Below are 24,145 nucleotides of genomic sequence, written 5' to 3' on the forward strand. Positions count from 1 at the left end.
ATGGAGTTCTTCCCAAACATTTTACAAGACTGGGCCCTATTTAACTACTGGTGTAATTCAATCTCTGAGGGAAGAAAAATTGGACACTAAAAAGTACTACATACCAAGGGTAACAGACAAGGAACAGTCAGTCTTATTTTGCCCCAAACTCTCTGAAGATGGTGCTAACTTCAAATGGAAGCTGACTAACAGTTTGTAGTACTAGTATCTTCTCTTTTGGGACAGAATCTTACAGAACAAAAAACTAATCCTATTTCAGTTTCCTCTTTCATCAGGCTCAAAACTCTTTTAAACAAGGAGATGGCTGAAGAAGGTAGCTGACTAGTATGATCCTCATCCATTTTCCTTTGAATATAGCTCTAGGATACCATTTCAGCCACTACTGCTGCTGTAACAGCAGGCGAGTCTTAAGTCTTACTACAATGACCACATGGCATAAGGCCTGTGGATCTGGAGTTTTGCTTGGACTAAAATTTTATTATCCCACTGATTTTTACTTTAAGTGATTTTGAAAATTTTACCCTTGATCTTTAAATTATAGGTACACACCTACTAACTTATCACCACAGATCATCCTTCCAAAATTGTTGTGAAAATGCTTTTAGTATGGCCACAGTAATATCATCTACTTCTCAGAATCAATTCTCTAACTGTATGAGGTGCTCTTTCAAAATCTGGGTTTAAGAAACTCATATTAATTAATAAAATTAGGACTGGCTAACTGTTGTTGATATTAAAATAAACCTAAAAGTCTAAGACTTAAATTGCTAGCAAAACATCTTATTTCACAGTTGTTTGATACAAATTTAAAGCATACCTGTTTGACATCCCGAACAAGGTGAAAGAGTGTTGGGTTAGTTGGGCCTTGTTTCTTTACACACACACAAAGAAAAGAAAACACAGAATTTTGGACAGTTAAATTATAAGTGATCTTAAATACACAAGACTGACATGAGAACATGGAAGCAAAAGCAAAAACTTGATATTTGCATATTGACCTTAATGAAAGACGTTCTCTCTCTAAACTGTGAGCAACCATCAGATACAAATATTCCACCATCTAGCAATACTACGTGCTAAGCATTTCCCCTTTGTTTCTGGTTTTCCTTTCTGATCTTGTAACCCTGAGATCAGACGTGAGAGAGAGAGAGAGAGAGAGAGAGAGAGAGAGAGAGAGAGAGAGCGCGCGCGCGAGAGAGTGAGTGTGTGTGTGCGCGTATGTATCATCAGGTCAATGTACTGTAGCTCGTCTCACACAAACAGAATGGAACACCACATTAAATTTTATGTATCATTTTACTTTTTAGTTCTTTTAAACCACAGAAATCAATTCCATTCATGTTTGCAGAATTTAAAAATGAAAACAACTGAGTAAAGAATGTGTCATGTGGTAAGTTACTAAGTAAAAGTAGTTTTTACTTTGATAAAATAATCTTCATTTTCTAAACAGCCGTGTAGCGTTGCTGTTAAAACATTTGCCATGCTCCATCCCAGAAGCGGCTGTATGTCAGCAGTGTATGAAATCATCTCTATACAATTCACTTAAAAGTGTGAAATGCTATATATTAAATATTTAAACACTTAAAAAATATTAATCGTTAACCATTTATTTTGCCATAGTATATTGCCTTTATATAGTATCTTTTACTTTGAGAGTGCTTTCTAAAGATAAATATTTTTCACATTTTACAGATGAGGAAACTGGGGACAGACAGACAGATTAATTGATCTGTCCAAAAAATAAAACAAAATTATTTACAGAATGGGGTGTAGAACCTGGCCTCCTAGTTCCTAATCTTTTGGTTTAATCACTAGACCACACCTCTCACTTACAGAAAAAGATTATTTCTGTGCTTTCTAAAACAAAATTCAAATTATTTATACCCTCTAATTTCCCTTGAAAGATCCAAAAGTAACTGTCATATAGTTACCATACTGTTTGTAAAAACACTCTGAAGATGTAAAGCACATTAACTGCAAAAAAGCATAAAACTTTGCTTATATGTTGCACCTACTGTTCTGTATGATCTCCTAGTGAAGTAGTTAAAAATACGGAATAAATCAGGGGTTCTCAAACTGGGGGTCGGGACCCCTCAGGGGGTCACGAGATTATTACATGGAGGGTTGTGAGCTGTCAACCTCCACCCCAAACCCCAAACTTAAAGTGTGTGTTTAATTTATTAGGGGGTTGCACTCAGAGGCTTGCTGTGTGAAAGGGGTTGCCAGTAAAAAAGTTTGAGACCCACTGGAATAAATGCCCATGAAAATAATGTTTCTAGGTAATCTTTAAAAATAAGTACGTATACAAACCAGGAGTTTTCTACCAGCTATTTTTACAATTTTTTCTAATTATGACAAGTTTACAGCTGTGACTTTATAAACTGAATACAGTATATAACATTATCTACAATTGTCCTTAACTTACTGTGTTGTAAAGCTCTTCCAGCCTGGGAATTGTAAGGAACTTGTGCATGCTTACTCCATTTTCAATAAGAAGTTTCACAAATGCAACTCGATCCATCACAAGGGCATCTAACATAGCCTGTTCCAGGGATCCAACCTGAAGGGGGGGGGGGGGGAGGGGAGGAGAAGGTGGTAAACCAATTACTTATTCAAAGACTATTACTGAGATAAATGTACCTCTACTTATCAAGCAGAACTAAATTAAAACACAGCCTCATTTATATACAGCAATAAAGTAAGGAAATAGTGAGAGGGTATTTAACAACTTTTAGCAAGTTGCTTCGAAAACAAACAAGGTCAGAACTGCCATTAGTTCCAACAATGTCCCTGTGCTTTCACTGAAAAGTACTGTAAAGTTATTTTATTAATGGAAAAAGGAAAACCAAAATCTGAACCTTAGTACCCAAGCCAATTTACAAGCCACAGACAAGAAAAGAAAAATGCTGCTGTTTAATACCCAATGTATGTTTCTTCCAACTGACAGCAACAAGAATCTGTTCCACTGGCTTCTTTTTAAAGAGCTTTATAAGATCATGTAATATGAAAGCAGAAGAAGCCAATGAGTTGCGGTATCTTTAGATGTTACAGCTCCTGATAAATAAGAGAGTTAAGTTTTAATCTTTTGTACTGAATTTTTTTCCCTGGTACTTGGAACATTTAGCACATATCTAAAATTATTGGATTTATTTTTTTAAGTAAAAAAACGAAGTAGCTAACATAGCAGCTAAATGTCCAGAAATTGCTCTCCTAAAAATGTCAGTATTCTACTATTTCTACACAATCAAAAAGTTCATTCTTCGCAATAATTTAGCTTCTGTCCTGTAAAATACCACTAAGTTTAATCTAGAATATTTACATACCAGCCACTGTTGTCCATAAACAAAAACATGATTTTTGGCAATATCAACTCGGTCCCATGCCAGTGTAAGGACAAGCTGGTCAAATGCAGAAACATTTGTACCTAAATCAAACAAACAAAGAATGTTCATTTATACTTTAAGTTGCTCATAAAATGAATCCTTATTTCAGAAGTTTTCAAAATTTAAGGTGGGATATTACACATTAAGACACCCTAAATTGTTTGAAACAAATATTTTTACCCCAAAGAAAACACACAAATATATAATATATTTTTTATTATTTAACACCATATATCCATGTCATAAGTAAGTAGCTGTAACAAAACTATTACTCACTTTAGAAAAAAATTAAACAAAAAATACATTAATATCACTGTACTATATAAACTGTTACATTTTCCCTCATATCACTAACGTGCCATTTTGGGGTTATTAAATGCCCTTAAATTTAAAACCTCACCTTTTAGCAGTGCTGTAAGTATTGCAACATCAATATCTTGATGTTCATCTGACCCAATATGGAATACGGTAATCTGTTTTATTTAAAAAAAAAACCAGCATAATACTGAAATAAGTATTCAATTTCACTTTTAAAAACAGTATCTCCTCTATATTTTGTAGCTCAAGGGATAAGCCTTTCACCATAAAGAATATAAAAATCTAAAATCAGTTTGAGAACTTTGTTAGCTCATGTGTTTAAATACTGACACAAGATTGGGATTAGAGTCTGGGATGCTACTACTTGCCCTGATTCAGAAAAATACTTAAATATGTACTTAAACCCATCCTATTCAGTAAAAAAGTTAAGCAGTTTTCAAAACACCACCCCATAAGCAAAATGCCTAAATCCCATTGACTTCAATGGGACTTTATGTTTGTGCTTAAAATTAAGAATGTGCTGAATTATCCTTCTGATTAGGGAATACTTTCCTGAATCATGGTCACTAAGACTAAACATTTTACCGTAACACTGACCAAATAACATAATCAGCTGTAATCACAGTAAGCAGAATCACTTGACCAAAGGTAAGAAAAATGAACAAGAAAATTGGAGTTTGATTTTTATTTGGGACCATTCTATCTTCCCTAGCTGTTCAGATTCCATCCCATAAAGATAAACCCTGATTGATACAAACAATCTGAGAAGAATCTAAAATTAGATCTTACAAGTGCACATGCTTGAAAATAAAAGGCTTCCTTTGCTGAAATCTACTTACAAGTTCTTTTTTTTTCATGCATTCCAACAACGTCTGAAACAGATGAACTGCTTCACTCTGACCGAAGTTAAATGTTTTTTTGATGGTTGAAATGATTTCAGGTTCTGCTCCATCAGGAATATTTCTAAGATTACAAAAACAACCAAAAGCCCATATTGTTATACATAAACTGTAAGCAAGTCAATAAATATATTTCAAATGGTCTAAAACATTCCTATCCAAAAGCTCTGGGTACAGGTAGGAGCTTTACCAATACAATTATAACAATTGTCCAAAACTAAAGTAAGTCCCCCTTCTTCCTAAGGGCCATACAAACTAAGACTTTCCCCACAATCTCTGAAACCAGCTGAGCACCTCCACCACCCAATAACCTCCAGTAAAATCCTAAGAGAACAGCTAGGCTGCGTAGCATGGCCGGATGATAAAATCTGGGCTTTGGCAGATCAACAGGACCAAAGTGAACTCAAAAATCGAACTCCCTCTCTCTGAGTATGTCCTGCCTCCTATCTTCTTCACAATTAAAACTAGCAGGCTCTTAGCTTTAGCACCTCAGCTCATCTCTACTGCCTCAGAATCACAATAGGAAAGGCGGTCTCTGACAAAAGCATTAAATATGCAGGGTCCCATTTATGTATACCTGAAAACTAACCGGAAGCCAGTGAGGCTCATGGAACACAAATGCATTGTGTTTCCTGTATGGAACATCACTTCACAAGTAGGCAGCCACATCCCACACCATCAGAATACTTTTAAGGTGGTATTTGTTTTCAAAACAAACAGTTTATACAGAATCATTTCCTCTCTCTCTTCAGTCAAGCTCTTACTATACATACAGCTCGTTAAATGAAACGGTCTGACAGCTAAAATACTTTCAAGTGGTATTTTCAGGTAGCTTGGTAACATAGTGGGACTACATTAGTCTTGTGTCTGAGAATTCTGGGTCAGTTCTGATTTCAGTCACAAGCAAAAATGAGTTTGGGCACTTCATCCTACTGTCCCCTTGGAAGCATTACAAAAGAACCACACAATTTACAAAATTGGAACAGCATGGCAGCTCAGAATTGAGGTTTACTGGTACAGCTGTGTGGGAAGTTTGGACAGAATGCATGATTGAAGTTATTGCTTGTAACCTCTGACTTTCATGAACACGAGGCTCCTACACAAGTTTTTTAATGGAAAGTGCTCTCAAACAAGTCTAGCACTATTAGTCAAAGTGTTAATCAGATGTAGGCTTACCCTCCCTCTTCTGTTTGCTTATGAACATATGCCAGTATGTCTGCTGCTCTCCCAGTTCCCTCACATACTACTACTGGCACAGGAGGACTTTCTTGAAGGTATTCCAAAACTGTGAGGATAACATTGGGACCACCTTCAAATATCAGTGCTACCACAGGGACACCCTGGCCAATTCCTACAAAAAGGTAAAAAACAAATAAGTATTGAAGCCAAAATTAATCTTCCTTTTAAAAAAATATTTCATGTTCTTTGATCTAAGCGTTACCAATATGCTGTGATGCAAGCTTTTCCAAGTTTACTTCAGGTCAACAAGTAACATGAAAAAGTTACTACATCTCACATAAAATTGCTTTGCTACAGCAGTTGAGGTCATTATGATATTTGTATGTGAATATACAGCCAACAAATTACACGGTGTATGAACACATCATATTAATGCCCACAGTCTTGCCTCACAGTATTTTACACCACTTGTTAAAACAATAAGATTAGAAGATGAAGCATAATCCTTTTCTGCATCACAAAAGCACATTGCATATTTTGTAACAAGCTAATTTTTAAAAGATTAGTAACATGAATACAGGCACTATGTTTTTAATAAAGTACGGGCTGTTTTGTCATTATATTATATATAAGGAATATGGCATGATGTAAAAACTGTCTAGAATTCTTCAGAGAGGGAAAGATGTCAAAAACCAGAACAACATTTTCAGGGCCTTCAAGTACGTTCTTATCAGTAATGGTTTCATCATCAATGGTGCAGATCAGTCTTCATGTGACGAAGGATTATGAGTAGGGCTGCAAGTCTGTCACGGAAGTCACAGATGACATGACTTTCCGAGACCTCCATAACTTCTGCACCTAAGATTTAGTCAGGAGTATTTATAGTACAAGTCATGGATAGGTCAGGGGCCATGAATTTTTGTTTATTGCCCATGACCTGTCCATGACTTTTACTAAAAATACCCATAACTAAATCTTAGCCTTAATTATGAGGCACTAACTACAGAAATATTCTTAAAGGACAGATACCGTTATGTTAATCTAATACAGGAGAGTGCAGATCAGTGCAAAATGCCTGGGCTTCCTTCCCCCAAATGGCAGTGACCCTTAATTCAAATTTTCCAGTCATCGCCTACCATGAAACTACAAATGATCAACTTCAAAGGAGATGGATAATCAGATGAGTGAGGGCTACCAGTACTTGTGGGGCAAGACATACGACCTAGTCACTCCAAAGCCTGAAGTGATACATCCTGGCTTGATCTAGTGATGCTACACTGCCAATTCTAGAACTGGCGGGTGGCTAGTGCCAGCCCCAGAGGGCCATGAAAGAAGCCTCCTAGCTGCAGCAGGGTCAATAAGAATCCATAAGCAGTGCCCAGGGTTCAAGGCAGCAGCTGAAGCGATGTCCGGAAAGGCCAAGACATGGATTTTGCATGGGCAACTGGGTTCCTGGAAAGTGGCTTAAATTCAGGGCTTGATTTTACACACACACACACACACACACACACACACACACACACACACACACAGGTTTAACTCATATCAGTTTAAAAAACAGTTTTGTTAAACTGGTGCCTTTTCCTGTGTGGGGGCATAGTTTAAAACTGGTTATATCGGTTTTGCTTGCACCTTTAAGTTTCCTTCGAGAGGATCTTGTGTCCACTTTGGTTCAGTTAGATCAATTTATCAGACACAGTAATGGCTGTGAAGTAGGATACATTTTTAGGAAAAAGTTAAAGAGGGGAGCTTAGCCTCAGGTGTTTCATTATACATGGAACTGGCAGCAGCACCACCTATTGGGGGCTTATAATGGGAATTGTTGGGCAACCTTTTTTGCAGTTGCTTATACCTTTGCCTAACTTCAACTGTTCGGGCTAAAATGTTCTCTGTCAGGTGTTCACCTCAGAATGATGATGAGGGTGGTGGGAAGAGAAGAGGGTATTTCAGCCATTTCTAACAGCCTTTTCTTGCACAGATGGGCTTTGTGTGTGACGGTGTGTTTCTAATTTTCTGGATGCATGACTTGAGATTCTGCAGTCTGATTTGCAGAGGCAGGGCACTCACAATTACAAGTGAAATCAGTGGGGATTGTGTTATGTATTCCAAAAAATCAAGTCCTAAATGCCTCAAACCAGACACCAAAAATTAGCAGTTTGTTACAGATTTGGAAATATTTTGATTTATGAATATTGTATGTTGACCTAGCTATTGGGATGTTTACTATATGAATACAGTAGAACCTCAGAGTTATGAACACCAGAGTTTCAAACTGACCAGTCAACCACACACCTCATTTGGAACCAGAAGCACACAATCAGGCAGCAGCAGAGAAAAAGCAAAAGCAAATGCAGTACAGTATTGTGTTAAAGGTAAACTACTAAAAATAAAGGGAAAGCAGCATTTTTCTTCTGGATAGTTAAGTGTCAAAGCTGTATTAAGTCAATGTTCAGTTGTAAACTTTTGAAAGAATGTTTTGTTCAGAGTTATGAACATTTCAGAGTTATGAATAATCTCCATTCACAAGGTATTTGTAACTGAGGTTCTACTTTATGTTGGTTTAGTTTAAAGCGGAGCGGTCAGGAAAAAATCCGCAGGAAAGAGACATTACAGTAGTAAGGCAACCTGGATTCTGACATTTCCTAACTTGTGAGAGCTTCACTTCACAACCTTAATAAATGTGAGGGTTTTTTTAAACCACAGTTTGTGTGCATGCAATATTTTTTAATAGAACAGAGCTACGTTAGTCATTGCCAGGACATTATGATCACTTACTTGCATGGATCCGCTGCAAATTGATAGTTTTTTCCAGTTCTCTTCGCAAGTTAACTTCTGCTCCATACTTTCCAACTGTTCCATCATCCACCAGTATGAAATGGGAATGGAGATTATTTAGGACATTTAGTTTACTTAGAGGGTTTAACAGAGTTTGATATGGAGCAACAACCTAAAAAACAACATACAACAGGCATTATTTGCCAAGTGCCAGACTGATCACCACAATTTTAGCTATTTGGTCTGGTTAAAAGTAAAAGGGACACCACTGAAAGCCAGCAGATACCTGCCAGCACACATGTCTTCACCCAGAAGCTCTGCCTATAGGCTGCATTCTTGCAGGAAAGTGGGTTACTGTACAACACAATAATTCTTCTCTAAAGTGCTATAGAGAGGAGGCCTCTAGCAAATTAAAACCCTGACTGCAGAAAAGAACAAAACAGACAGCAAAAAGTATATGCCTGAATCCATGAAGACATCTACCAAGCTCTCTGTGTTATAGCTGCAGACAAATTGAAATATCATTTTTAGAGTTGAGTCTCAAGATGTAGGAGGACAATTTTAAAAAGTAGTTTACACATTGTCTGACTTTCCACTTAAAGTTACAATAGTGCAGGGTGATTATGCAGTTATGAAGGGGGAGAAAGAACTTTCATTCTGCGTAACTCATTTTCCATCCTGCCAAAACTCTACTCAGGCAAGGGAGGGGGTGGAGAGCTCTAATCAGGGAGTGGCTCCCTCTCTGAATCCTGAGCTGCATGGTCCTGGTCCAAGCTAGAGCTGCAAGGAACTAGTCTATGTCAGGGAGAGGATCAGGCAAAAGGGTGCTCTGCTTTGCTGTGTCCATTCCCCACCTTGCTCCCCGAATCCTGTACCAAGTGTGAGGTGGGCAGCTAGCACGAGAGGCAGAAGAGCCACCTCTGCCGGTAGAGAGTTCCCCCACATGGATAGGGATGGCCACTTCCCACTGCTTTAAGTCCACTTTGCTCCCTAATTAAAAGAATGGAGAGTCCAACCCTAAATCCCTAGATACTTGAAAAAACCCCTAAAGAGTTTAGGAAGACACGTTTCATTTACTTTCCATGGGACTTGTGCTCTTATCTCTCTTTGCTACTTTTGAAGATCTCCCCACTATGGTATTGTCAGGTTTTGTAACTTTTTGGAAACTTTTCCATGGAATTATAATTTCTTATGCTTGTTCTCAGATCACAGCGTAAGTTTTCTGGAAATTCTGTGGCTACTCTAACCTGCTCTTTGGGGCCATACAAGTGTACAACAGTCTAATCTATTGAATTAGCATTTTGTAATTTCTTACAGCAGTACTTCTCTGTAAATCACAACAGATGTCCCTATATCTCCCAGAGCAAAGATAAAAGTATCCCAGTATCATAAAAGACAGCGAGACCGCAAACCTGAGCAGATTATGAAAACACAAATACAAAAGATCATGCAGTTAAAAGTTATTTCAACTGGATAAACCCATTCTTACATCTCTTCCAACAAGGTCATTTCTGTTTTCAATCACTCCCCATGGAGCTATCCCAATAGTGCAAATCTTTCGAGATGATCTGGAAGCATGTTCTCTCAGGGCATCACCAACATGTTTTGCAACACCTGTTCATACACAAGAAAACATTCTGTATATTGAAAATACACCTTATTAGCATTAACCTCCCCAATTACTGTGAAGATTAGAGAACTCCTTTAGTTGACAGCATAAAGGAAGACCTACTGTGCACAAAACATACATTAACAGTAACAGAGTACTGAGAATTTCTAGTAACTTTACAACATATATGCCAGCCAGTCTTCTACACTGACAAGTCGCACTATAATACTGCATATTTTGAAGCAACATACACTTTTTGCACAATTTACATGTTCTATATTATTACATAATATCACAAGATAAAATTCATAAACATTCATTTGTTTAACTGGAAAGTCAGTCAAACTTCAGACAGTATTTTAGAGATACAAATGTTTTGTTCCTCCGACTAGACAGTCATTCTGGAATCTGCTTACCTTTATTTAAGAACTAGAATGTGGGTAAACTGTGCACGAGTCTGTACTGTTATTTGAAGATTTATATTATATAAAATTTATACTTTATTTATTTACCTGTGTTCACTCCTCCAGTTATAATCCAGGCACCTGTTGTTACTGCAGCTTTAATAAGACCTTTGCCAAGCAATTGTTTAATGCGTGGATGAAGTTCAAATTTCTGCATCCCCCCATGTACAGAGATAACAAGTCTGGGCAGCTCCATTTGCCATTCTTTAAGAAGAAGTTGTAGAATGGCTTCAGGCTTAGTGTCATATGACAATCGCACATACTAAGACCAAAAAAAAAAAAAAAAAGTTGTGAGGGTTAGTAAGTTCCTATAATAAACCATTACATAATTGATAAGGAAGATCCATGAGAAGAAATACTACTGAATACTGAAAAATATGAATCTGTCATACTTAATGAACAATGGATTATAAGACCCAGTACAAGTATTTGCAGGTTCTCAAAAAATTCAAGTAGACAATGGCAATAAGATTTTGAAGCATTTACAAAAGCTATAGGTAGGTTATATGTAGGCCCATCACAATAACACTGTGTTCTACAAAACTTTTGTGACAATTTCACGAGCATTTCTAAATTTGAGGATATTAATGAAAATCTATAATATTGCCAAAATATGACCAGTTCAATTGCTGAGGCTGAGTGTATTTTCTGTCTGTATATCCCACGTAAAAAGATATTCCAACTGTGAAAAAAAAAAATACAACCATTCTCTCCCCCCTCACCCTCCACCCATTACGCCCACGTCCTCCAAAGAGGAGGTGGGGGTAATGGAGTTAAGAATGATGCTATGTCCCTAACATAGGCCATACAGGGAAGAGGGGGCAAATGGGCAGAAGTGAAACCTTACTCAGACTAGTTCCCAGATGGCAGGGGTCCACACTAACACCACCATCACCACAATTGGTACTAATTAGTTGGCAGTCTCAGCAGAGGTGCCAAATAACAAAAGGACATGGAGACTGAACTATTTTTTACACTCCTAGAAGTGGTTCCTCCAGGACAGGGTTGAGATACATTGCAAGCCAGGGAGAGGGAAACTTGCAGTGCTGTTATCCACGCTGTAGCTGTTTCTGTGGGTAAATGGAGTACTTCAGTCTCCATGGACTTTCAATCCAGCACAAGCATTAACAGAAGAAATTTAGCAAAACACCACTGGACTGAAGAGAAGTCAAAATTTGGGATAATAGGACTCCTATTGATAGTAGGGAGGCTACTATCTCACAACACAGGAATAGGCATTTCATCTTCTTGCCAAATCTTTCATTTCAAGATTTAAATGGAGTATCCAAACATCTTTGCCAATGGGTCAAGGGAAGGGGAAAAAGTCTTTTGTACATACCTTTGCTCTGCACGAATGAGAGCCACCTTGAAAGTTAATGACACCATAAGCATCAGTTGAACTCTGTTCTGTGTGTTTTTCCACTGACCATTCTTCTATTTCTTGATTAAAATTTTCACCCAGTTTGACATCTGTATATTTCATGGCAAGACTTGCAGTAAAGCAAGCATGTTGCCTGACCAAGCGACCACAGCAGCACCTGTTTACGATTATATATTACATTTTATTTTTACATTTGTAGTCATTAATCTCATTGTACTTGGAGGCATGGAGTAATTAAAGGGGACAAATCTTTTTACAGCAGAGTTAGCGGGAAAAAGTTAGAATGTCCACGCCTATAAATGAACTATCTGAACCTCAGTTACACCTTTCTAGGGTTATGTCTACATTAGCATGTTTGTCAGTAAAACTTTTGTTGATCGGAGTGTGAAAAAAGCACCTCCCAACCAACAAACATTTCATCGACATAAGTGCCATTGTGAACAGCGCTATGTCGGTGGGACAGCACTGAAGGTACGTCTACACTACGGGACTATTCCGAATTTGCATAAACCGGTTTTGTAAAACAGATTTTATAAAATCGAGTGCGCGCGGCCACACTAAACACATTAAATCGGTGGTGTGCGTCCATGGTCCGAGGCTAGCGTCGATTTCTGGAGCGTTGCACTGTGGGTAGCTATCCCGTAGCTATCCCATAGTTCCCGCAGCCTCCCCCGCCCCTTGGCATTTCCGGGTTGAGATCCCAGTGCCTGATGGGGCAAAAATCATTTTCGCGTGTGGTTCTGGGTACAGCCTCACCCCTCCCTCCCTCCCTGACAGCGGCAGACAACCGTTTCGCGCCTTTTTTGCTTGGTGAACCGTGCAGACGCCATAGCACAGCAAGCATGGACCCTGCTCAGCTCCATACCGCAATCGTGGATGTTTTAAACACCTCGCGCACTCTCGTGCAGTATATGCTGAACCAGGACCTTCGAACCGAGGCGAGTAAGAGGCGGATACGGCAGCGCGGCGATGACAGTGATGAGGACGTGGACACAGAATTCTCTCAAACCGCGGGCCCCGGCGCTTTGGAGATCCTGATGGTAATGGGGCAGATTCTATCCATTGAACGCCGATTTTGGGCCCGGGAAACAAGCACTGACTGGTGGGACCGCATTGTGTTGCAGGTGTGGGACGATTCCCAGTGGCTGCGAAACTTTCGCATGCGTAAGGGCACTTTCATGGAACTTTGTGACTTGCTTGCCCCTGCCCTGAAACGCCATAATACCAAGATGAGAGCAGCCCTCACAGTAGAGAAGCGAGTGGCGATAGCCCTGTGGAAGCTTGCAACGCCAGACAGCTACCGGTCAGTCGGGAATCAATTTGGAGTTGGAAAATCTACTGTGGGGGCTGCTGTGATGCAAGTAGCCAAAGCAATCACTAAGCTGCTGCTACGAAAGGTTGTGACTCTGGGAAACGTGCAGGCCATAGTGGATGGCTTTGCTGCAATGGGATTCCCTAACTGTGGGGGGGCGATAGATGGAACCCATATCCCTATCTTGGCACCGCAGCACCAGGGCACCCAGTACGTAAACCGGAAGGGGTACTTTTCAATGGTGCTGCAAGCACTGGTGGATCACAAGGGACGTTTCACAAACATCCACGCGGGATGGCCAGGGAGGGTTCATGACGCTCGCGTATTCAGAAGCACTACTCTGTTTAAACGGCTGCAGCAAGGGACTTACTTCCCAGACCAGAAAATAACAGTTGGGGATGTTGAAATGCCTGTCGTTATCCTGGGGGACCCAGCCTACCCCTTGATGCCATGGCTCATGAAGCCATACACAGGCAGCCTGGACAGTGGTCAGGATCTGTTCAATTACAGGCTGAGCAAGTGCAGAATGGTGGTGGAATGTGCATTTGGCCGTTTAAAGGCGCGCTGGCGCACATTACTGACTCGCTCAGACCTCAGCCAAACCAATGTCCCCTATGTTATTGCTGCTTGCTGTATTCTCCACAATCTCTGTGAGAGTAAGGGGGAGACCTTTATGGCGGGGTGGGAGGCTGAGGCAAATCACCTGGCCGCTGATTACGCGCAGCCAGACACCAGGGAGATTAGAAGAGCACACCAGGAAGCGGTGCGCATCAGAGAAGCTTTGAAAACGAGCTTCATCAATGGCCAGGGTACAGTGTGACTGCTGTGTTTGTTGATGAACACCCAACCCCCTTGATTGACTCAGTCCCTGTAAGCAACTCCCCCTCCCCCTTCGAGTACAGCTTACTTATGCAAATAAAGTCACTCTCATTTAAAAAGCATGAATTCTTTATTGATTCATTATAAAAAGAGGGAGAGAAGTAAGGGTGTGCTTTGGGAGGAGGAAAGGAGGGATGGAGAAGGCCATTAAAAAATAATTCAGAGTAACGGCATCCTTCTGGTTGGGCTGTCCACGGGGGTGGAGTGGGCGGGTGCACGGAGCCTCCCCCCACGCGTTCTTACACGTCTGGGTGAGGAGGCTAAGGAACATGGTGAGGGGGGAGGGTGGTTATACAGGGGCTGCAGCGGCACTCTGTGATCCTGCTGCCGTTCCTGAAGCTCCACAAGACGCCGGAGCATGTCAGTTTGATCACGCAGCAGCCCCAGAGTTGCATCCCGCCACCGCTGATCTTCCTGCCGCCACCTCTCATCTCGGTTGTCCCTCCTGTCCTCACGTTCACTGGCCTCTTTCCTGTAATTTGAAACCACGTCCTTCCACTCATTCAGATGAGCTCTTTCATTGCGTGTAACTTCCATAATATCCGAGAACATCTCATCTCGCGTCTTCTTTTTCCTCCGCCTTATCTGTGCTAGCCTTTGGGATGGAGGAGGGACGCGTGAAAAATTTGCAGCTGCATGAGGGAGATAAATATTTAGAAAGATACATTTTACAGAACAATGGTTATACTCTTTCACAGTGAAAAGCACTATTCACCTTACATAGCACATGTGATTTCCCTACAAGGTCGCATTTTTCATCTTCATAGTGACTGCTTGCATCTCTGGGGTTACAGATCTCAGACACAGGTCCAGGCATCAGGATTCAGCTTGCATGCGGCCATGGTAAGCCACTGTCTCAGTGATTTACCCCTCCCCCCCCAACGCATGGCTAATACCACGCTAGCTCCCTGCTAATCAACAACCTTCCCCCTCCCCCCCACCCACTGCTTGTCCGGTAGCTTGGGGAAGATCGCCTCGCCGGTGACCAAACAGAAAAGATCATTGGCATTTCACTCCTCCCCTCCCCCCGCTTCGCTACGTGCAGGAAAGTGTTTTTTTTAAGCTGCTGCATTCCATGAACCCAGTAGAAAAATGGCCACCCCCCTTACTTAAATTCCTGATTTTTAACCAGGTTATCCTGAACGATATCACTTTGCTGAGGATAACAGAACAAGATAAAGAGCGGATGCTTCTTGAATGCCAGCAGTCACCGGGACCATACGCTGCGATGCTTTGCCACGCAATGATACCTGATTACTTGCTACATGCATGGCATGGTAAAGTGTCCTACCATGGTGGGCGGAACAAGGATGCCTTGCCCAGAAACCTTCTGCAAAGGCTTCTGGAGTACCTACAGGAGCGCTTCATCGAGATGTCCCTGGAGGATTTCCTCTCAATCCCCGGACATGTTAACAAACTTTTCTAAGTAACTATACTGTCTGCGAATGCATCCCAAGTCCTCTGAGCAAATCAATCATTAAAAAAGGCTTGCTTAAAAAACACTGTTTGCTATTTGCAAAGGTACACTCACCAGAGCTCCCTTCCAGGGCGTCATTCTCTGGAATAGTTGCTTGTGAGGGCTGGGAGCAGGGTAATTCCGTCAGGGTGATAAAAAGCTCCTGGCTGCTGGGGTTCACGGAGTGCTGTGTGCTCTCTGCGAGGTCTTCCTCTTCTTCTTCCTCTTCATCTTCCCCGTCTGCATAATCCTCAGACATGGCAGAGATTACAACCCCCACCTCGGAATCCACGGTCAGGGGTGGGGTACTTGTGGCGCAGCCCCCTAAAATTGCATGCAGCTCAGCATAGAAGCGGCATGTTTTTCGACCTGCCCCGGACCTTCCGTTTGCTTCTTTGGTTTTCTGGTAGGCTTGTCTGAGCTCCTTAACTTTCACTCTGCACTGCACGGAGTCCCTGCTGTGGCCTTTATCCGTCATAGCCTTAGAAATTCTTTCAAATACTTTTTCATTTCGTCTTTTGGAACGCAGTTCTGTTAGCACTGAATCATCTCCCCATATAGCGATCAGATCCATTACCTCCCGAGCGGTCCATGCTGGGGCTCTTTTTCGATTCTCAGGAGACTGCATTGTTAACTGTGCTGATGAGCTGTGCGTGGTCACCTGTGCTGATGAGATGAGATCTCCACGCTGGGGAAGCAGGAAATGAATTTCAAAAGTTCGCGGGGCTTTTCCTGTCTACCTGGCCAGTGCATCCGAGTTGAGAATGCTGTCCAGAGCGGTCAGTGGTGCACTGTGGGTTAGCTCCCGGAGGCCAATACCGTCGATTGCGGCCACACTAACCCTATTCCGATATGTTAATACCGATATTAGCGCTACTCCTCTCGTCGGGCAGGAGTACAGAAACCGATTTAAAGAGCCATTAAAATCGATATAAGGTGCCTCCTAGTGTGGACGGTTGTGGCGTTAAATCGGTTTTAGGCTCCTAAAACCGATTTAAACGCCTAGTGTAGACCAGGCCTGACATAGGTACCGTTTGGGGTGGTTTAATTATGCTGGCAGGAGAGCTCTCTCTCGCCAGCATAGAGCCACTACACTAGAGACCTTACAGTGGCACAGCTGCAGCGGTACAGCTGTGCCACTCTAAGGTCTGTAGTGCAGAATGATAAAGTATAGGAAAACCTTTGGATGAGTAACTCCTATCAAAAGACTGTCAGGCTGAAGTAATCAAACCTGGCAAGAGATTTTGGCACTTAGTACTAATTCCCCACCTATTTTCTTTAGCTTTCCAAAGACAAAAGTTCCCATAACATTCAGAGCAAAGTTATACAGATGATTCATAATTATGTCAAATACTGATGGCTCTTATTCAAAGCTAAAGAGTGCAGTGAACTGGAAGCTAAAACACATTAAGAGTAGCCAGCAGACTAGCAGTGTCCAGAAAGGAAAAAGTAACTTAAATAATCAAACCTAAGTATTATAGGTAGGGCTGGTAGCGCTGCCCATTATTAAGGTTGCCCAACACTTTCCATTATAAGACCCTGTTTCCAGTTGCCTATATCTTTGCCACATTAATCATTTGGACTGAAATTTTACATGCCAGCTGAAAGATTCAGCCAAAAGACTCAGCCATTTCCAATAACGGAACCCCAAACTCCTAAGTCTCAGCATTCCTCTGCCGTCAGGAAATATCTGTGAAACCCAATGGCAAAGTGTGTGTCTCATCCCCCTCTAGTGCTCGTCCGCAGAGAACCACAATCAACTACTGCTCTCCGTTACTATGTTAACTCAAATGGCAGAGTTCTGTGCTGTGGAACCAAAAGCTCCAAACCTGTTGATGAAACTTCAGTCTCAATATACCACCACATCATGGAATTTTTTTTTTTTAAATTCATTTTTATCAAAACCCATGCAATTACACACAAAAAACTACGTGAAAAGAACATTGTTAAGGTTGCAAAGTCAAGCATTCAACAGTTAGAAAATGCCAGAAATAAAGGTTGCCTTGTGTGCAGGGCCATCCCTAGGGATGTCCAGGGCAGAAGTGACAGATGTGTCTCCTCTGGGACCAACCACGCTGGCCAATCACACCGGCCCGCAGGGCCTCCCAAAGCGCGTGGCCTGGAGCAGTTGCCCCGATTCGCCTACCCAAGGGACAGCTCTGCTTGTATGTATGCATTACGATAGAGTCTTTAATTATGTAATCACATACTATTTTTTTTCCCCACACGACCCCTGCCTCATTCAGTGCACAGGATAGACCTGCTCTGGGAATGAACCAGATTGTGTAATGAAAGAGACTGTTGTCTTTAGGACCCTTACCTTATTTGTGGCAGAAGTTGAATGAGGCAGGAGATGGCAAGAAGACAGAGGATGGCCTCAAGGTTAAGGCAATTGAATGCTGCCCTGGCAAACTAGATTCTATCCCTGTCTCTTCCACAGTGTTCTTATGTGATGCTATTCAAGTCGCTTGAACAAAACTTTTCATGGGTGGCAACTAATGGTGTGTTCCTCATTTTCTGGGTACCTGATTTGATACCCTCTGGTCTAATCTGCGGAAGTGCTGAACACTCACAGCTGCAACTGAAGCCAAAGGGATTTTTGCTTTCAACGTACAATGCTATGTAATGGTAAGTACTCTGAACAAAACAAAACAAAAAAAATTCAGGTCCTAGTCATCTCAACTTTGTCACCAAGAATTAGTGAAAGCTTTTCACCTTGTTCTCTGTGCTTCAGGTCCCCACTGAAAATGGAAATACCACCACCTGACCTCACAGGCGGGTGGCAAAAAGAAATTAACACCCTTGAAGCACTCAGACACTGTAGTGATGAGCACCATAGAAGAGCCCATGAGGAAATTAATAATTCTGTTTTCAGAGAAGGGTTTGAATAGCATGTTGTAACATAAGAACAGTCATACTCAGTCAGACGAAAGATCCATCTAGCGCAGTATCCTGTCTTCCGACAATGGCCAATGCCAGGTGCCCAACAGGGAATGACAGAACAGGTAATCATCAAGTGATCCATCCCCTGTCGCCCATTCCCAGCTTTTGAAAAACAGAGGCTAGGGACACCATTCCTGTCCATCTTGGCTAATAGCCATTGATGGACCTATCCTCCATGAACTTATCTAGTTCTTTTTTGAACCCTGTTATAGTCTTGGCCTTCACAACATCCTCTGGCAAGGAGTTCCACAGGTTGACTGTACAGTGTATGAAAAAATACTTCCTTTTGTTTGTTTTAAACCTGCTGCCTATTAATTTCATTTGGTGATCCCTAGTTCTTGTGTTATGAGAAGGAGTAAATAACACTTCCTTATTTACTTTCTCCTCACCAGTCATGATTTTATAGACCTCTATCATATCCCCCCTTAATTGTCTCTTTTCCAAGCTGAAAAGTCGCAGTTTTATTAATCTCTACTCACATGGCAACAGTTTCATATCATTAATCATTTTTGTTGCCCTTTTCTGAACCTTTTCCAATTCCAATATAACAACATACAGTAGTAAAGAGGGTTGAGGCCACATGTTGTGCAACAAAGATTGAACAAAATATCAAATAGCTGCTCCTAAAGTGAGCACAATCCATTGTGTACACTGAATGAGAAAGGGAAAAAATAAATAAATATGATCATGTAATTAAAGACTGCATCATAATGCATATGCATACAGTGGCTTTAATTCTGGTATTCCCTAACCATTGAGGGTTTGACTTTCCAACCTTAATAATGTTTTTAATGAAATTTTATACAATAAAATGAGGGCCCTACCAAATTCATGCTACATTTTGGTCAATTTCATGGTCATAGGATTTTAAAAATACTAAATTTCATGATTTCAGCTATTTAAAATTGAAATTTCATGGTGTTGTATTTGTAAGGGTCCTGACCCAAAAAGGAGTTGTAGGGGGTTCACAAGGTACGAGGGGCTGCAGTACTGCTACCCTTACTTCTGCACTGTTGCTGAGTTGGCGCTGCTTTCAGAGCTGGGCAGCTGGAGAGTGGCAGCTGCTGGCTGGGAGCCCAGTTCAGAAGGCAGAGCCGCCACCAGCAGCAGCATAAAAGTAAAGATGACATAGTATGGCATTGCCACCCTTACTTCTGCACTGCTGCCTTCAGAGCTGGGCCCTCAGTCAGCAGCTGTCACTCTCCGGCCACCCCCCTCTGATGGCAGCAATGCAGAAGTAAGGGTGGCAATACTCCGCCCCCCCCCCTAAAATAACCTTGCGACCTGACCTTAAATTGGGTCAGGATCCCCAGTTTAAGAAATGCTAGTCTCCCCCGTTAAATCTGTGTAGTATAGGGTAAAAGCACACAGAACGCCAGACTTCGGGAGGGAGGCCAGATTTCACAGTTCGTGATGCATTTTTCATGGCCGCGAATTTGGTAGGGCCCTATCCATACTGCATACAGCTTCCATAGAATTCTGTATATTTTACACAATCTTCTATTTCTAGTCTTTTGCTGGCTGGTCATTTTGTAATATTAAAATTCTTTTTTAAAATGTTACAATAAGGCTCTGAATAAATATTTAACAAGCCAAAGTCATAATAATTATCACTAAAAATAAAGAGTTGCTTACCTGACAAGTTGTTGACAAATCTGACATCCTGGAAGGCATCTATGAAGAAGTAAACACAAGTTTAACATTTTTTGTACACTTCATATGTATACAGAACAAAGATTATTGAACAAAAAAATAGATCTATAATGATACAGAAAATGTGTACTTAACCTTTCACCAAATATATACGTTTCAAACTTTTCTTCATTTATTTCTCCGATTAACATTAATATAGAAAGCATGGCAACACATGGATGGTTAGCACAAAAAAAATATATGCTCCACATCTATTTGTTAAGCTACAAAGGTCAACTTCTATTCAAAAAGTTTCTATCTGCACTCATTGAAACAATTATAAACAAACTGAGACCTTGTCTACATTATACAGTTTCGTTGACAAAACAGACGAGGTGTACACACAACAATGCTCCTCTGCTGATTTAACTCTCCTGCTACGCTGACATAATAAAACCACCTTGATAAGCCGCATAAAGCTTTTTGCAACAAAGTTAGAGCAACACAGTGTCGGTGTAGACCAGGGGAGGGCAAAACTTTCAATCCGGCCCACGGGATTGCCAGCCCTGTGGCGCAGCGGGACTAAGGCAGGCTCCCTGCCTGCCTGGGGCCTGCACCGCTCCCAAAAGCGGCTGGCACCACATCCCTGCAGCCCCTGGGGGATGGAAGGCGGCAGAGAGGTCCGTGCGCTGCCCTTGCCTGCAGGCATCGCCCCCTGCAGCTCCCATTGCCTCGGAACAGGGAACTGTGGCCAATGGGAGCTTTGGGAGTGGTATCCACAGGTGAGGGCGGCGGAGCCTCCTGCCCCACCCCACCCCCAGGTGCCACTGCTGGACCAGCTGGCCACTTCCAGGAGCAGCACGGGGCCGGGGCCGGGGCCGGGGCCGGCAGGGAGCTTGCCTTAGCCCCTCTGCACTCCACTGCCACCCTGGAGCCGCTCGAGGTAAGCAGTGCAGGGCCAGAGTCTGCACCCCAACCCTCTGCCCTGAGCCCCCTAATCCCCTGCCTTGAGCCCTCTGCCACACCCCTCCTGCACCCCAACCCCCTGCCATACCCCAACCCCTTGCCCCAGTCTTGCATTCATATGCCCTGCATACAATTTCTCCACCCAGATGTGGCCCTCGGGCCAAAAAGTTTGCCCACCCCTGGTGTAGAAGCTGCACTTGCTTATGTTTCCTTAAGTGGCCTCTAGGAGGTGTTCTAAAATGCCCATCATGACTGCTCTGCTAAGCAGTTTCTATTCTGCTGCCCTGTAGACAGGTACACAGGCATGCACCCCTCTCCCTTTAAAGCCCTAGGAATTTTTGAAATTCCATTTCCTGTTTACTCAGCTTGGACAGCTCACATCACATCTTCCCAGCTGACCGTGCCAGCTTTCCACAGCAAACGGGCTCCCACGTGGCGTACGCCAGAGTTGCTGGATCTGTGGGGAGAGGAGGCTGTGCAGTTGCGGCTTGTAGAAACTTTGACACCTACAAGCAGATTGCTCATGGCATGGATGAGAAGGGGCACAAAAGGGACATGCTGCAGTGCTGTGCTAAGGTAACGGAGCTGAGACAGGCTACCAGAAGGCAAAGGAGGCCAACCGTCACTCTGGTGTAGCACCAAAAATATGCCACTGCTACAAGGAGCTATATGCTATCCTCAGTGGTGACCCCCACCTCCACTGACAAGAGCCCTGTGGATACTTAGGGGGGACTGAAGGCAGTGCCCAGCAGAGTCAACCCTGAGAACAAAGTGGTGGATGAGGGGGGTGAATTGTTGGAGGATGTGCAACAGGCTCGTTTGGTGGTGTAGCAAGCCAGGACCTCTTTCTGACTCCAGAGGGGTCTAGCCAGTCCCAGAAGCAGTCCGGCAAAGGCGTGCCTGAAGCAGGAGAGGGGAGCTCCAGTAAGTACTCATTTTTCTTTGATAATGCATGGTTACATGAGGTAGAGGTGTCTTATTTTGTTACATGGTGCATGTGGGAGAAGGGATCAAAATTAACACCACTAGGTACTATTTGCTTCTGCTTCGCATTTCCCTGTGCAGCTACATAATAGGGGCACTGTGGAAAAGTTTGTTAATGCACACCGAGATCTCCTAAGAATCCTCCATAGAGAGCTCTAGGAAACTTTCCTGCAGCTACTCAGCAATCCTCTGCCAAAGGTGCCTTGGCAGAGCTGCTTTGTTTCTTCCTCCGTTGTAGGAAATTTTGGCGCACACCAATCGGCAATTACTTCTGGAGGAATCAAAGCATCACTCAGGCGAGCAGCATATGGTACCGATCTGAAGTGACACATATGTAGGAGATGTACCCTTGCGTCTTAAGTTACCCTCAATGGTATGATTTCAGCTTCGATTGCCCCCCACCCGTGGAAAACGGTGCTAGTATTCAGAATAATGTCTCAGGACACTTGTATTGATCCCCTTCTGAAACCACCCAGATCCTTTGTCCTGTCTTGCACCTTCTTCCCCCGCACATCCTCCAAGCCAAACTCACCATGTTTAGTGCTCTGACCGTGCTGCGTGCTTAATAAGGGAAAGTGAGAAAGAGGTATACGTAACTTTTATGATTTAAGACTGAGTGCACATACAATAATTACTCTGCGTATTGCTTCTTTTGCTTCTGCAGATGTGCCCTTGAGGGCCAGCTCCTACAAACCAGCTGAGCACCTCCATCAGATAAGGAGGTAAATGAGGAAAAGTAAGGAGGACATGTTTCGGGAATTGCTGCAATCATCAGATCAGACCAATAGCAAGCACAGAACATGGAGATAGACAAATGAGAAACTAGAGGAGAGGAGACAGAGTCAAGAGTGGGTAACAAAGTTCATGGAGGACCAAACAGAGATCCTGAGGTCCCTGATTGCTCTGCAGGCAGAACATATGAGTGCTCAACTCCCACTTACTCCTGAGGGAATTCTGCATCACTAAGCGTGCACAGAATTAATGTCCCCCGCAGATTTCTTTGCTTCCCCGCAGAAAAACTACTTCTAATGGGAAGCAAAAGGAATGCACAAGAGCGGTCATGTACGCCTCCCTGACAGCACAGGCAGGTTGGTTCGGGCGCCTGGAGCAGCTGGAAGAGACGTAAATGAGATGGTGATGGGCAGTCATGCATGTGTGAGAGAGAGAGAGAGAAGCTCTGTCCCTCTTGCTCACTATTGCAGCACGCTTGGCATGGAGGGGCAGGGCTTTGGGGTGTTTCTGAAGAGGTAGAGTTGGGGCAGCCTCTGTCCCCTCAGAGCAAAATGTACCAGCTTGCCTGCTTAGTAATTGTTCCGATTGTCTTAGTGAATTCCTCCAGGAGAGTAAAACAGGTGTAAAACTTTTAAGGCTCCTTACACAACTCTGGCAATGTAAAAGGACATGTGGCCTTATAAATGCTAAGATTACTTTAGTGATTAGAACTGATCTAAATTTTTTGACTGAAAAAATTTCCTATCAAAATATGCTCCATGAACTGTTTGCTACTGACCTTTCTGGAGATGGTCAGTAGCCAATATAAATTATGGGTTTCATTCCCCAGCTTCACTTGCCTATGATGTAACACTGAGCATATGACTGCATATATTTGTTGACTAATCATTAGAAATAAGGGGTGAAACCTAGCTACATTACTATAAGGCAAGGCGGGTTGGGGATTTCCTCCAGTGCTTCCCACTTCCATTCTCCATCCATTGTATTGTAGTTTAAATAAATCACCAAAATAACTGAAACCAGCATGATTATATTGGATTAGTTTGACAAATAAAACATGGAATTTTGCAGATTTTTAAAATATCGTGCACAGAATTTTTAGGTGCAGAATTCCCCCAGGAATATCCTCCTGCAGCCCGTACAGAACTGTATTCCTTGCCCTCCCCAAACTTTCCACACACATTCCTCCCACATTCCTGATCCATAGCAGTACCCCTTGCACTCCACTGCAAG

The 24,145-nt window shown here is 42.4% G+C and overlaps 1 protein-coding gene across 1 annotated transcript in view; it reads right to left on the bottom strand.

Moving 5' to 3' along the window:
• TRPM7 (transient receptor potential cation channel subfamily M member 7) overlaps positions 1-24,145 on the bottom strand; it is a 106,657-nt gene that overhangs the window by 45,026 nt on the left and 37,486 nt on the right. The window contains exons 3-13 of the mRNA XM_044979877.1: positions 20,234-20,272; positions 11,967-12,165; positions 10,676-10,889; positions 10,044-10,168; positions 8,555-8,726; positions 5,777-5,951; positions 4,541-4,664; positions 3,784-3,856; positions 3,324-3,424; positions 2,426-2,560; positions 818-871 (exon numbers count right to left, since the gene is read on the bottom strand). Of these exons, the coding sequence (XP_044835812.1) occupies positions 818-871; positions 2,426-2,560; positions 3,324-3,424; positions 3,784-3,856; positions 4,541-4,664; positions 5,777-5,951; positions 8,555-8,726; positions 10,044-10,168; positions 10,676-10,889; positions 11,967-12,165; positions 20,234-20,272 (1,411 nt within the window). The remainder of the gene's footprint in view (positions 1-817; positions 872-2,425; positions 2,561-3,323; positions 3,425-3,783; positions 3,857-4,540; positions 4,665-5,776; positions 5,952-8,554; positions 8,727-10,043; positions 10,169-10,675; positions 10,890-11,966; positions 12,166-20,233; positions 20,273-24,145) is intronic.

This window comes from Mauremys mutica, chromosome 11 (assembly GCF_020497125.1).
Source record: "Mauremys mutica isolate MM-2020 ecotype Southern chromosome 11, ASM2049712v1, whole genome shotgun sequence".
Lineage (NCBI taxonomy): Eukaryota > Metazoa > Chordata > Testudines > Geoemydidae > Mauremys > Mauremys mutica.